Below are 16,489 nucleotides of genomic sequence, written 5' to 3' on the forward strand. Positions count from 1 at the left end.
ATTTTAAATTAGGTATTACAATTAAAAACTCACTTAAATAAATAGTTAAATGTACAAATATCGGAAAATATAACAAAACTAAATGATTTGTTATTTTTATTGAAAATATTACATTTCATATTTGATTGTTCCCAACTATTACAACTAATTAACTCGCGAGTGCCTAGTCGGGTTACCCGATTTAATAAACTCTTCTACGTAAATATATCTACAACAAACTACAGTGCACACTCGCCAATAAGGGGAATTCATGCGTTTGAAAATGAATACGCAAATGATAAAGATTAAGGAATCAATTCATTAGAAACGTAAACCTTGACAAAGAAGCTTGTTTGCTTTGAAACCGGTCGGTGGAAAATAAAAATTAGTGATTAAAAACAAAGTTGTTTTATTTATTTTATTATAATGAATAACCACAAAGTTAGTGCTTCAAATATAAACTTTAGATAAAGATATATTTTATATAACACTTTTGAATTTTAAAAGGCAGAAGTGTATCAATTCATTATCAAAAAACACCCAAATACTACTACGGTGATACCTTTTATTAACTAAAGAATACAGATGATTCTTCATTATTATTTTTTCTTTTTGATTATAACTTCCAATTTTAAGATTCTTTTAATATAATTGATGGGAAAAACTGCAATGTTGTTCCCTCCACTGCAATATATGTACACCTATGGACAAAAAAAAGTTCGCACTTACCCCGCTATCCGTAATTCCCAGTTTACCTGACTCTATTTCTTAGAAACGATTTTATTATTTAATAATTGCTTTTGTTTATTGTTAAGGAATATATTAACTACACATTTAAAGTAATTACATTTTTAAAAGCTTTATCAGTCTTTTAAAAACTACGTCTGAAGAAACATCGCTACGAAAATATGGAGAGTTCGGGTCAAATGTCTATCGCGGTAAAATCGAAAATTATTACTCTCTCGCAGGAAAATATGTCGAATCGTGAAATTTCTCGTAGAATCGGTTTCTCGGAGTTTTCTGTGAGAAAGTTTTTTTAAAAACAGTTTTGAAACCGGCTCTCTGGAGCGAAAAAAGGGAAGTGGTCGGCAGCGCAAGACAACTCCTAGAGAAGATCGGCTGGTTGCCAAGCTTATCAACCAAAATCGTTTTCTAACTGCTGCAGAAATACACGGAGAGATCCAGTCTACGTGCCAAACCACGTTCTCGGTAAGGACGGTTTCCAGGAGATTATTGGAGCAGGGATTCCAAGCAAAAAGTCCCGCAAAAAACCCTTTTTAACGGAGAAAATGAAGAAGGCTCGTCTAGATTGGGCCAAAATGCACCAAAATTGGACAATAGACGATTGGCAACAAGTCATTTTTTCCGATGAATCTAAATTTAATGTGTTTGGTCCAGATGGCAAGACGATAGTCCGGCGAAAACCTGGCGAAAGATTTCACCCTAAATGTATTACCCGAACAGTAAAGCATTCACCCTATGTCATGATATGGGGGTGCATGACAGCTCATGGTTTGGGTCCACTACAGATAGTCCAAGGCACTATGAATGCCATACAATACAAATCTATTTTGGAAAATCATTTGTTTCCTACAGTTAAAGACATTACACAATTTAGTTCAAATCCTATATTCCAAGATGATTCTGCGCCTTGCCATCGAGCTCGATCTGTGAGTATATAACTTTATTTTATAAATTTAAATTGTTGTAACTTGGTTTGTTATATCATATCTTTCTTACAGGTAACTGAATTCAAAGAGTCTTTTGGAGTTACATCACTGAGTTGGCCTGGAAACAGTCCGGACCTTAACCCGATAGAAAATTTATGGGCAATAATGAAACAAAAAATTGCGAAGAAACGGGCCAAAAATACCCAGAAATTGATTAAAATCATTAACCATGTTTGGGAACATGAAATATCTTTAGATATTATAAATAATTTATATTTGTCGATGTCAAACAGAATTTCTTTAGTGATTAAGAGCAAAGGCGATATTACAAAATATCAAAACACTATCGAACCCGAAAAATTACTTTTATTTTTATATTCTTTTGTTTAAAATATCGGTCTGTTTACCCTTCACACAAATCTATTAACCAAATGTAATTATTTGCGATTGCCAATAAAGACACAGTGCCATAAATCAATTATGTCGGGTACAAGAACAATGGTAACGGAGCTGCTACCTGGAAAAAACCCTATTTATAAATATATATTAAGCTTTTATTTTTATATTTTACTTGAAAACATTACTTAGTCATCAAATCTACAAAAATATATATTTAAGAAAATCCAAGCAATTGAGAATATTTATTATTTTAAATTAAGAATTTTATTACAAGTGCGAACTTTTTTTGTCTATGGGTGTATGTATTCTATGTATTCCTATATATATTTTTACTAATATGTAAATATTGTGTTTTTTTAAAAATAATAAATAAATACTAGATAAAGGTAAGTAGTACCGAAGTTTAGTTAGGGATATCAAATTATAGAAAATAAATTAAGTACCCGTAGCAACACAAATGCGTAGATACTTTAATTGCTCAAAACATATTTTTTTATCAGTATTATTTCCTCAGGCTAGATGATTTAATTTCGAGTAAACAGGTGTGTAAATATTTTTTTGTTTTCTTACCGTAGCCTAACGCAATTGATTGAATTTTGTAAGAGTCCCATTAAACGTCCTAAATTTCGTGATGTAGATTTGGACATGTCAAGTTTAGAGCTTACAGTTATATTATTCAAGCTGGTTTGTAATATTTTTTGTCATAATGAGTGTTGTGTTCATAGAACGTTTGGCCATCATCGGTCACAGTCTGTTCGCGTGGGAGAGTCCTAGTTGTGTGTTCCATCCACTCAGACACTCTGAACTCTGGAATGTGTTGATTGGCGTGTGCTGGTACCAGAAGTAGGCCGAAACTATCAGCGGATATGGGCTGAAGCTACCTCTGCAGACTGCAGACTGTTCGGACCATGCCTAGCCAATCACCTATAATGTGTATACTCGTTCCTACAATGCTAATGTTAGGAAGTCGCTGTAAACATTTTACTCTACATAAATATTATATCTCTTTTGTCACCATTATTTTTCTTTTTTTAATGTAAAAAAAATATTTTTTGCGTTCTCATGATTTACCCATATATTTAATATTTGTGGCCAATTTCTTCGAGTTGTAAATATTTCACTAATATAAAATAGGAATTAAGCTGGAGTAGAGTGGGGTTCAACCTCGGACCTCTGATCCGTGCGTCATCAGCACTAGGCACGGGACCACAATCCGAATTTTCTAATTTGTTTCCAGAGTTCTTTTTAAAAGCAATTTGACATATTTGGGTAGGTAAATAATGGCAATCTATGTTTTACTATACACTGTTTTTATTGTTTCGTTTCACACATACGTATAATGATTTGTATTGCTACGATTATTATTGGCTTTGTTAATCTAAATATTAAAAAAAGCTTTGTCAAAATTCGACGATATTGGCGGAAAATTCTAAAATTAGCCGTCCAGTAAAATTATTATATTCACGAGTAAATTTGAGACAGAGATTCTACTGCACCGTGTAATATAAATACTTAAAGCGTTTCGGCACCTTAAACTGTGGGCGATGTAAATTAACTCGACTGAAGACTGAACCCCAATAAATCATCCTTTGATCTCTGAACGTTTTTTTTTAAACGTTAAATTAATTTTATTTTCGTAACTAATTTGCTTTAAACGTTTATATTGTAATACCGAATGATTGTTTGCGATCCGTAGTAAGAATATTCGTGTCAAGTATTCGCTCGGTAAAAATATTGAACGTTGGTTTGCCATACCCGTCAGTTAATATGACTATCTATTATTCTTGCATATAGTTATTGCGCACCCAGTGACCCCTGCAAAGGTGAGTCCCATCACGAGCTGAGAACAGCCTCCTTTGTTACTGTACCTAACCCTCGCGTATTCTCTTCAGGCCTTGTTGTACCACTGCCTCTTGAGCTCGATAAACTGTCTCTGGGTTTTATTTTGATTTTAATAAAATTTATAAATTGTTTTATTTATCAATTCGATTCGAGACAGTTTATTTTTCCAAGTTGGCTCGTTCGAAGTCTGGCGAACTTGTGATTGATAAATCTTAAAAGGTAATTCACAAATCCCATCTTTATTGCGTCGAGCCTGGAGGGCCACACATAAATATGAGTTATTTCGTCGTCAAAAAGCTCTTACCGATCCGCATTCGAACTTCGTTTTATGTTTAGGGACAAGAATTGTGTTGGAACGTTATTTATGGCAGGATCTCGTAAACCTTTTCTAAAATTAATTATTATGCGAATCTAAACCTTTCATGTATTGAATCGTTACTATCAGGTGGTTGCTGACCGCGACTGCTGATCAATTATTTTCGATCTTTCGCAAAGTAATTTATGGACGGCAGCGGTTCTTACGATGTATTGTTTTAGCTAACACAAGCGAGCATCCGTTCTTCTATTGAACCATGGAGCATGGACCTTTTGGAAATGTATCCAGTTAGAAATAGAGTTTCGATTCCCCGTTTTCGCGGAGCCACTTGATGATTATATGATGCATCGCTCACATTACCTATTTGCATTTCCTGGCAGTAAGTTTTCTGCGGAACCATTAAAGTGCTCTTGCGATCACTAGTTCGCGGTAGTAATAATAATTGTTTATGTTTTACTTTATCGATTTTGCATGTTCAAATAACGGATTGAAAACTCACTATACCGACCCAAGGTCTCGGCCATATTTGTTTTGGTGCACGAAATGCAAATTATAAATTGATGTAACACGACTGCGCAAGATGCTTTTGTCCATAATTTCTTTTAACAGATGTGACTCATGACATTATATCATTTTCTCAGATACTCGGTGTTTATTTTCGGTGCTATTAACTTCTTAATACAGTATCTAAAGTTTTTAAAAATTACGTGCTTCGCTAGCACAAATAATATTAAGTTTTATTGAGAAAGAAATTAGCATTCATTGTTCTTGCGTTGTTTTTTCGTTTCTATAACCAGACCGAGAAGTACGAACTAACCATTTTTATCGAGACAATTAAACTTAAAACATATTGCGGTATAGATATTTGACTTTAAAATGAACTGATATTAGAAGTTCTGTTCTGTTCTGAAACTTCGCAGTGGGGTAAAGCTCACGCACGTGAGCAATTTGAAAATTTACAACGCCTTTAACGATAATGTGTGGTTGGACGGATAGAAGGGCCATTCGCTCCCACGCGGCGCGGCAGGGTGACGTTTTGTTTGCCCATCCAGCGCTCGGCTCACGTCGGATGCGTGTCTGCGCATGATATACTCTCGCGGTTTGTATGTCATAACACGGGCCGGCCAGTCGCCCATAAACAATCCAATGTACGCAGAGCCATTTAATGTTGCATAAAAAATTGCGCCCTAGGGCACGAGGTGTCCGCGATACGGCCGCGGCCGTTACATTTCGGGCATTCCATTCGTCACATTACCGCGTCGCGAGACGAGAGACGGGAGAACCTCGCTGCGCCCAGCGCCCAGCGCCAGTGGAGGTGTCGGCCCTCCTCCGTCTAACAAATTACACTTCGTTGTGAAATATCTTCGGCGTTAAACTTGACTCTTGAGGAATGTGCGTGTAATTATTGTCTATGTTTTATGGACATTGGCTTCGAATTATTTAACAATACCCGTATTTTTTATCAAAAATAATAACTCTACCGTTATGTGGGTACTTTCATTAACGCATTCTAGTCAAATGCGCGTTGCTAGCTTAAAATACAACAAATCTACTCGACTGTACATTGTAATGGATGCTGTCTTTACGTATATACGAATTATAAAGAGACAAGGCGTCCCGTCCAGCCCCGTCTGTATAGAAGTGCATAAACTTTATGTGTTTTTGCGGTTTAAACCGAACAAAACAATGGAATTTATTTTCTATTTATTTTTCAATTATTTTTTAATAATATGATATCAATCGTTCATCCACATTCTCTTTATTTATTTTTGTATTGTTTTACATATCGAGGCTATACTGACAGAATGCATTACGTCAACAGTCTTTATATATTTCAAATATTTTTTAATACAGGTGCAAGATGTTGTTTTCAAATTTCATGCTATGCCTAGAATAAAGATTACTGTTTCAAAGCTTTAAAAAAATGGGGGAGAAATAATACTTTGAAATAATAAAAAAGCTTTTAATCCAATTATCTCAGACCTTGTTTTAATGACTTAATGCATTCTGTCAGTAAAGCCTCGATTTTATAGTCGCCCGAAATTTGAAATCTTGGAACGGAAAAATTGCAAGCGAACCTGATAGTGGTCCCGTGATAGTGTTGTGTATTTACGGATCAAAGTTCCGAGGTTCAAATCGCACTCCATAACAACTATCCCATTTTCCAGCACGAGTTTATTTATTTATTTATATATTTTATCATACATACAATTTTTGTTCACTTTGCCCAGCTAACATACCCCGTTCCAAGCTAGGAAATTTCATTTTAATACATTATAATAATTTACAAGTTAATAGAAAGAACAGAAAATAATCAAACAAAATATAAACTTACTCGTCTACACATATTGATACATATATATACGCATATACATATATACATACACATATATACAGGTGTTCTTTGAACCCTGTTACATCCGAAACCACGATGATCAGTATGAGCAAGAATACATATTGGCACATTAAAATTTTTTTTTAGAACAAATAAAAAATACAAAAATAAAATATCAAATAAAACAACTGGTTTCTTACTTCTGCAGGGGAAAAATGAGGAAGGGGAAGGGGGGGAGTCTGGATACACTGTCAACCGCGCGGTCACGCCTCCTTCGCTTCTCCCCTGCAGAAGTCAGCAACCATTTGTTTTTTTTCAATATATTTTTTTTTAATTTTCTTCATTCTATTTTTTTTTCAAATATGCTAATATGTCTTCTTGCCTATACTGATCATTGTGGTTTCGGATGTGACAGGGTTTAAAGAACACCCTGTATATACATACACATATATATATATATATATGTAAACAAACATACAAACATACTTATACCCATGCGCATACATACACATACATACGTAAAAGATAGACAATTTATTTAATATATGCGAAACTTCATGATTGCCATTTGTATTTTTTAAATTATTCTTTTTTTTTTAAAAAAGACAGGAGGTCATGTATTAAAAAATTCGTCACGGAGTTTTCCTCTCGAATTCCCCCGCTAAAGAAAATCCAGTCTCTAACTCCTCTCTTGAAAATAGTTTTAGTCTTTAAGAGCTTAATATGCTCTTCCAAAATATTGAACACTCGGTGCGATAGAGCAGAGGTGCCTCTGTTTAAAAGTCGTACGAGTTTTGGGTATAACATAATTCGTGCCCTGGGAAAACCTCGTACAAACATTTTGCCGTTAATGCAATAAAAAAATATACGATGGGAATACAATATAGAGCGTTTTAACATAAATATGGAGTGTCCTCTGGCTTTAGCATGGCTCAGCCTTTAAGATGGATTTTTGTTGTGTTGGAAATTACATACATAAGTACATAGTTCTACCAATATTGATAGACAGTTATTAAGAAAAATAAAACGACTTAACTTCCTAACAATATTAAGAATAGTGAGTTAAACACAGAGGAGTAAGACGTTTGCTTAAATTATGGCTAATGGATTTTTAAAATTGTATATTAATAATAGTTTAAATTTTTGACAAAATATGGTAAAATAAGTAATGATTTTTAAATATGATTATTATTAATGTAGGTTAAGAATAAACATTGAAACAAATTAAAACCGGCTGACGAATTGTATGCTTACAATTCAGCGGGACTTTATTTTTAAGACGTAAATATTTTGGTAAACAATATAAGAATAAAATAATAATTATTAGATAAATATAAAGTATTGATAATCATAAATTAATACTAAAAATACATAATATCGCTTAAACATTAATAATATATACATCAGTAACAATTATTATAAATAAATAAGTGTCTATTTATTTAACATATTATAACAGAAAAATAATATTTCAGAGAAGGGAATATAGAAGTCTAGGCATCTACAGGGCTTATGACCTGCCATTGGCTGGTTTATGTGGCTACTTTACACACTGTCTAACATTCACCACTCTGCCCATATTTTGACATCTATATTCCATCAGTTCTTTTGTCTGTTGATGATTGTTTGTCTCTCCCTTGTAGACGATAAGGGGAGGTTTTATAGCGACAGTGAAAGGGGCATTGAAAGTTGTAAATGTAAATATTTGTTCGCGCTTTGCCTCACTGAATTTGGTTAGTAAAGGATGAAATATAATCAATTGTATGAGTGAATCCGAAGAAAGACATTTAGTATTTAAAACGGATTCGGGTATGTGGTGGATGCTTTCAATGTTGATGATTGTAAAGCTAAAAGGCTGAAACCTTTTTTTGTGCGGGTGAGATTGAATTATTTCGCCTACATACTAGGCAACGCCCGAAAATCTTTTCAATTTCTATACGGACTAGGTGGATTAATCAACAATATTTTGAGTTTGTCCAAATTTTTGTATACGAGGACTGGATTTAACTCCACAGGGAGCTGTTAATATTATAATATTACAGCAGAGATGAAGTACATTTAAGAGAAGTAAATAAAGAAGTCTAGGCATCTTCAGGGCTTACGACCTATCATTGGCTAGTTTAAGTGGCCACTTTACACACTGTCTAACATTCACCATTCTGCCTCCGTTGTAATATGTTAATGTTAACAGCTTCCTAGGGAGTTGTTCAATCCAGTCCTTGTCTACAAAATTTGGAGAAACTCAAAATATTGTTGAAGTATATAATTTATCAATACGTGTACCGAGGGAAAGAAAATATGAAGAATACTTAAAAATAATTATTAATACGAACAACAATTATACCTGTTTCAGATTTGCACTTTCGCCTGATTTCATCATTCATAACTCTGTCACACATTGATTTTCCACACATTCGTCTAAGAGATCGCATTTCGACCGCGTTCACTCTGCTTTCATCCTTACTCCGCCAGTTTCATGTTTCACTTCCAAATACAAGTGTTAGGACTAAAACTTCGTTGTGCACTTTATAAACCATTTAATAATAATTCATTTGAATAAGGTATTTATTTCCTCGCCACCACTGATGTTTATCAAAAGCCTTTTATTAATGTTTATTTTTTTTCTAGATCACGAACTAGTTCGCTTGCCGGAAGACACCCAACTGTCCGGCTTCACTCCCCTGATGTACGGCGCGCCCGTGTGCTGGTACGCGCCGCGCTCACTGGAACCCGAGGCCGCGCAGCTGGCCGTGCGGGCGCGCGCGCTGCTGTTCCTGGGCACGCAGTTCCTGTGCGGCACGGACCCGCCCGCGCTGGAGAGCCGGCTCTCCGCTGGCGGCGTGCCCGAGTACGTTAGCGTCGTGCAGGCGCAACCCGGAGGCGTCAGGGAAAGGACAAACGTGAGTGGCAGAGTTTTTATTTTAGAATCCGTAATAAGCAGATTTGAACGATTTGTGTGGAATGTACCTAGGGCAGGGATGAAAAAAGAAAGAAAGAAGTCCCGAGTTTAATAGCAGTGGAACATTGCTTCAAACGCAGAAGAATGCGAATGAATGTAATTCAATTTATTTAAAAATACTTCTTTTTTAAGCTTTCACTTCAGCTAAGGTGATGTAAAAGATGTCAGAATGTGTATCTTGTAAAAGGTGGTATTACTGATTTTATGTTTATCTCTACAAACAGAACGATAAATAACCAGTTGTATTCAGTGTTTTTTTTTGTTGATTAGAAGTCATATCGCACAATAAGTTTTTCTGGGTTAGTAACAATCATAGTATTTTTACTCTACAGACTAGACATTTTGAGATAATAAAGTTGTGTTTATCAGTGCGGATCTTCACCTTGTGTATCTCAATTTTTGACAAACATCGTCTTCTCCAACATTTGCTAGTACAATCCGGACGTTTGACGATAATTTATCTCGATTTTTTCCCGCTGCTCCAGCGGGCTCACTGCTGACCTTCGGTCCGCAGTGGTAAACCAATAAAGCATTGCGTGAGCATTGATGGTACCGCCACACGGCCGGGTTATGTCTTTTAAAAACCTATTGCGGTCGGCTGAGCGATCCCACAAAACTGCTCATGTTTACGACTTCGCAATTCTGTCATGGTTTCTGGTCTGGAGGCAAATTGTTGTCGGCCATTCCGAGGACTCCGCTCAGGCGCTCTTAAACATTTGCAGATAATCCAAAACTTTTCAATTAATTCAAAAAAAATTTCTTCGATAAATTCTAATCATACTAATTTTATTTCTGTTGAACTTCAACCTCACCGACACAATGAAACAATGAAATTTCTTGATAGATGTATGTCCGCCTCGTGGTTAATGGTCAGCACGTTTGCCCACCATGCAAGAGAACTCGGAATGGATTCCCGACATCGTCAACATGAAATATTTATTTAAAAAGTTGTTTCTCCATTGGAATATTTTCATAGTCCCTGGACTGGCCCCTTGAGCGTAACACTGATCATCTTACCTTCAAGTAAAATAAATATATATATATACGCTGCAGTTGATGTATCAGTGCAGTGTCCTATGCACCACAAAGTGCAGTAAGGGAATGATAAGATAGTTTTTAGAAGGGAATATTATGCATTGACAGGGCTTGTACCTACTCTTTTATTAGTTAGTTAAACAATCATTATGTTGAAATTCGCTGCAAATAATAGTACAATAGGATGGGTGCGCGTGAGTTGATTTGAGGTTAAATGAGAGAGATGGATTACAATTTAAGTTATTTATCACGTAGTTACACACGGGTTACATCCTATTATTTTGTACACAAGGAATTTACAATAGCGAGCACTGGCGGAGAGCTTGTGGCCAGACAACACGAACTGTCAAGATGAAATGTGTCGAGTACTTTTGATGACCGGTGTTTAGTAGCCTCATCCAGGCTGACGTTGCAGCGGACTACGCGTTGCGGGCCAAAGTAGAGTTCGGACCTGCCAACTTCACGGCTGTTGGTGTTTGCCCGCCACAGTATACCTTTCAAAACTAAATTATATTGTTAAATTGTAATAAATTATTATTTAGAAATCTATTTATTGTTTTTTATATCCATTATTTTATAAAATTATTTGCTTAGTTATAATTTTTTGACTCAACCTTCGGTTATAAATCTAAATTTATTTAAGTTTTAAAATAATATTCTCTATTAAAAACCTTTATTTAACAAAAACCACAAAACAACTTGCAATAAAAGAGTTAGGCTTTTGTGTTTGGCAAGCGACTCATCAACTTGAAAGAATTATGTAAACATGTATTATAATGTTAATTGTAAAAGTCTGCGTATGTATATTTATATTTTTTTATCTCTGTCAAAATGTGTAATGAAAATACTTGTAGATAGTATTCTAAAATAAAGTTTGTCATCCAGTCAAGCGGAGAGTCGGACGTGATGGAAGCCAGCCTAAGCGAAGAGGAGGGCTCGGGGGAGGAGGCGCCCCCCGCCGTAGTGGACTGGGCGGCGTGCGTGGAGGCGGCGGCGGGGGCGGCGGGGGAGGACGAGGCCACGAGGCGGCTTCTGGAGCGCAGGGGCGAGCTGGAGACTAGGCGCAGGGACCTGGAGAAGAGAAGGCAGAAGATGCAGGTAAGGAACCACTTGTTACATGCTTTAAATTTTTTTAAATTTAATTTTATAAGGTAATTCAACAAAGATACATGCTAGAAAACATACAATTTGAAGGTATTCGTCCATAAAATTTCACATGCATATTAATCTTCAATTATTATAGAATTACACAAAATAGATAAAATCGCATTTTTTAATATTTTTTAAATGTATATATTTTTTAACATTTCTTATACAATATACAACACAATGAAGCATAAGTTGTACCTGTGTACTGAAACCTGTGTTATTAACTGAAATTTATTCCCAAGAGGAGAATATGCTCATGTCGTCCGAATACTATGAGTGGTACCAATTTGTTTTTCTTTGATTTGTTTGATTTCCGGTACGGCAGACGAGGAATATTTATTCAATTCGCGGTTTTTCATCGCAATATTTCATAGTCTAGAGCAGTTGTCTTCAACCCGTGGGTCGCGGGTTTTATGTCCTACACTACAACAATAATGCAATCATTCCGTGAGAAGGCTGTGCCTGTTCATCTTTTAATGATTTTTCGAATCATGGATCTATTTTCGAGACGCAAATAACAAAAAAAAAACTAATTTAAGCGTATTTCTCTTTTAAGTTTTTATGTCCATCCTTGAAGAGAACGTTAGTTCACAAGGTAGGATGTGGCGAATGACGCTTATAATTCCAAAACATCCCTTGCCGGCTCTGGAAATTCTTCTAATTTTATCCAGAAAACGTCAATCTTATGGGAATTCCTTTCCATGTTAGGCTCGCCGTATGAATCTCATAGATCATGCTGATGTTTCTACCTTGCAAATTATGATTTCTCAATTATAAATAATAATATGGTCTTGATAAAAATAAAATTAAATATGTCGTCGTTAAAATCACTGGCATAAAATATTATTATTATTATTGTATTTTCAAGAATTTTGGTGTTGTACTATATACCCATGCAATGGTAACAAACCTTTATATTTCGTAAGTAATTTAATTGAAAGTAATGAATCATTTATAATGTTCTTTGGGCATTACGAAACTCGATTAATAAATAATTTACTTTCATTACCAGTTGTTTGTCTGCTTCTTGGACAAAATATCCGGCGTATCTCCTTATGTGGTGGTTTTTTCCATCCCTTGGAATAATTGTCGAGGAAGCACGTACCGAGCATCGAGTCATGTCCCATTTCGCTTTCACTGCCAAAGTCAAACCGGTCGCCCGTCTCATCAGGAGGGCCAGTCACGGATTCCAGAGGACGAAAGAAAGTCCTGACTGGATTAAAAGTATGAGAAATGTCTCAAGTTTCTAGAGCCGCAAATCCCCGTCTTGACTATCACGAGCGATCTTTCCTAACGAGTTCAACGTTGCGTGTTGTCCTATTTTTTATGACTTTCCTCTAAAACGAAAAAAAAATGTTTAAAGTAAAAACGAAGTTTTTATTACTACTTAACTACTACCATCAGGATTATTCCGCTCTATAATATCATTTCCAAATAGCTTTTGACAAGTCTAGTGAAGTATAAATTTAGGAACTTCAGCCCTACGTGAAATTGGATACAAAAAATGTTTTTTTACGCGCGATAAAAATCGGAACATTAAATTGTATGGCAAACTTTCTTGAAAATGTATGAAAAAAAAAACATTTCAATAAAAACAAACTACTTTGAACGATGTCACTAGTTCATATGAATCAACCAACGATAAGAGAGTTGTGAAAGATTTCCGGTTTACGGTAAGAAAACGAACCAATCGGCAGAACTGACCAAGAAGAAGCGGAAGAGAACTTAAGATGTCACACGCGGAGTAATTTCAGAAATACAAACCAAAAAAAAATCATAGCGCTGATAATGCCATTCATAAAATAAAAAAAAAACAGTTTTTAGGCTTAGTTTAAATAGTCTACTAACAAATAATATTTTTTTTAAAACCACTGAATTTCCTCATTGTATTAAAATTTGTTCGCTTACCTCCGCGTACTCGTAGGTATATACAAATATATATTCCTATTTTAACGCGCATTGATACGAATTAGATATACTCTTATATTGTTTTCATTCCCCTATGCCCAGAATTCTTAGGTCTGCCAACAACCAGTCTTGATTTTTTTGATAACAAGTTGTCTTCTTTCAAACGATCACTGAATCAAATTCAATTATAAACAACTCTCTTCCGCTTCCACTCCCACAAAGTCTACTATATACCATTGTGTCTTTCTACTTTCCTTTATTATAATTTTATATGTATAAATATGTCCTTTGGGCGTACATATAAATAAATATCTGCATAATAAAAGCTATAGGGGGATATAATCCACCGCAACAGTTATCTCTCGGTAGCTATTTCGTGTAACTCCCAAGGAGCTCTGAACATCTTCGAGTACCTTTCCCATTCTGTAGCTATCGTTTGTTAACCGCGGGATTTGGATGGTGTTACTATTGCAATGTAAAATATATATAATGTACCTTATGAATATTCTTTATTCAGTACATGTTTTTATTGATTTTACGCGAAACAATATTTTATTGTTCGAATTCAGTATTCCACCACTGTATTATTTCGGATTAATGTTATTGTTTGTCTTTCTAAATCATGTATAGAATGTTATTTCGCATCCCAACAAGTACGCTTTTGGGTACATGCAACTCAGAATGGCTAATTTAAATGCACCAAAAGTAGATACGAATTTCAATTGAACACTGCGCTGTACGAAAACGCCTTCGTAACTATTATAATTTGTCGGGACTGGGTATGGTAGCTTTGCTTCCTTCTCTGTAGGCATATTTGAGCAACGACCGCCAATGGTGCAGACGCCTAGCGGCCATCCTTCTCCCATGGGTTCTGTCTGCGGATCACGCGGAAATAACGATGTATGGCATAATTTAATTGGACTTAACACACAAATCGTGAGCGCGCTATAGTACTGGCCTCCAACCGAGCCCTTTCTAGGTCATAGTACCGGGTGCACGGCGCAGGGTACAGGGTTCACCGCGGACTTCGATAATGCTTAATTCGATACATTCTTTTCCATCCTATTTTTGCTTTCCAAAAGCATTTGGATTCTTCGCAGCATCTATATAAGGTCTTAAACCATTCGCCATAATGGATGGTCGCACTTAACGAGCTAGGTGGTATCTCAATACACACAATGTGAGATTAACGGCCGAGAGCCAACCTCTGCAGTCACCCTGTTCTCTGGGGAATGAAATTACTCATTGGCCAATTGACAGTCATCGATACCGCGCTCCGTAGTCGGTTTATGTCCGTGAACATCTCTCATTCGTTTAGAATAATATGTTAAACACTAACACCCGTGGCAGCTACTCATCTACTCAACCTGTTCCGAGTACTCCATTGTTTCCTGGATAGAGAACGGCGACCCGGTGTGGAAGGCATTTATTATTATTTTTATCAATTAAAGACGTTTTTTTCGCTAGGCCTTATTACTGTAAATGTTTGATAAATTTTATGATACCTATTATATTTATTCGATGTTTTATTACCGCTGCTGTTAACTGTTACGGTAATTTTCGTCACTTTTTATAAAATCCTCGCCTGAAAGAATTTAGCTGTTTGTACTCAATTTTTCAATTGCTGCGAAATTTGTCTCTTCATCGGTCGTTTTACCGAATACCTTCTTGTCCAGATTACTGTTTATTCTGCTCATGTTCTAAACGAAGTCCGAATGTTCCGTCGTGTCGCGTGTCCGTTTATTTATCTCGTTTCGCTGTTGTTCGTTAGCCCTCCATTGTGAAGTGGGTCATTCTCTCGGCGCCAGCTTCTCTCGACTCGCCCCGTTGACCTTATTCCCTCACACTCACAACCAGATCGCGATAGACAACCTGCAAAAAACTGTCGGAGCAAGTGCTGCTATAGACGCCCGGACTTCTATCGGTGCTGGTCCAAAGCGGTTCGATACGGGGTCACCTAACAATGCAGGATCGGGTCAAGATCGATGGGATAGTAAAATATCGAACGAGCGTCAATAAATGCTTTGTCTCACTCACTTTGTAAATATAAGTACAAATAAATCTGTTGAGATAGGCATGTTTATAAATCTTAGCCGTTACATGATGGGCTCCAAAGATAATTTAGAAGTAGATCGATGCTTACTTTTCGAGATTTAAAAGGCGTTTACACTTGGACAGTACGGTATTGTCCTGTCCCAGGACTCTACCATCGTTCACGTGTAAACAGCAATTATATATTTTTTCCGGAAAATGGAGGCAGAAAAAATACTTTTTACCATCAAGTTCGTTCTTTAAAAATTCCAATACATCTTAGTATAAAATAAATAGTATTTTAATGAACTCGCTCGTAATAAACGCCGTCGTGTGTTCATTTTCGCAGCGCTCGCGTGTGAACTGCGGCCGAATTTTCGTATTGTCCCAGCGTTCTGTCCCGCTCGGTCTTGGCTGTGCACGGAGCTGGAACAAGATAATTTTGTCATATCTGTCGTATTGACCACATGTAATTCACGCTCGGCTTGGTATTGTATTATGTAAGATCATAAACTCTTCCTTTCACGAATCTCGCGTTTTAATATTAGGTTCAGAAAACATACTCATGTAGGTTACTAGGTAGTCGTTTACTGACAAAAAACACTGATTTTAGTATGAGCGAAACCGATAGAAAGACCCACGGTCGTTAAAACGGTTTTCGGGTAAGGTTACTAGGTACCCGATTAACGTATAGCTCACTGCGGGTGCAATTAGATTTTTATGTTTTAGGCTATTATATTATTTTTTGTTTCTGTTCGTATCATTTTCAATTGTAGAGAATCAAAAAAGTCATTTTTATAAGGTACGTAGTTGGTTAATTATTCCTAACTGGAACAAACGTATAAGTTGTAGGTACATCACTGTAC

At 36.0% G+C, this 16,489-nt stretch overlaps 1 protein-coding gene across 1 annotated transcript in view; it reads left to right on the forward strand.

Annotated features, from left to right (window-relative positions):
* The window catches only part of LOC148280131 (telomerase-binding protein EST1A-like), a 131,517-nt gene that overhangs the window by 79,459 nt on the left and 35,569 nt on the right, over positions 1–16,489 (forward strand). The window contains exons 5-6 of the mRNA XM_088228879.1: positions 9,170–9,441; positions 11,421–11,633. Coding sequence (XP_088085005.1) covers positions 9,170–9,441; positions 11,421–11,633 — 485 coding nt within the window. The remainder of the gene's footprint in view (positions 1–9,169; positions 9,442–11,420; positions 11,634–16,489) is intronic.

The sequence above is a fragment of the Micrasema longulum genome, unplaced genomic scaffold (genome assembly GCF_059751315.1).
Source record: "Micrasema longulum isolate JH-2025_06_02 unplaced genomic scaffold, ASM5975131v1 h1tg000612l, whole genome shotgun sequence".
Lineage (NCBI taxonomy): Eukaryota > Metazoa > Arthropoda > Insecta > Trichoptera > Brachycentridae > Micrasema > Micrasema longulum.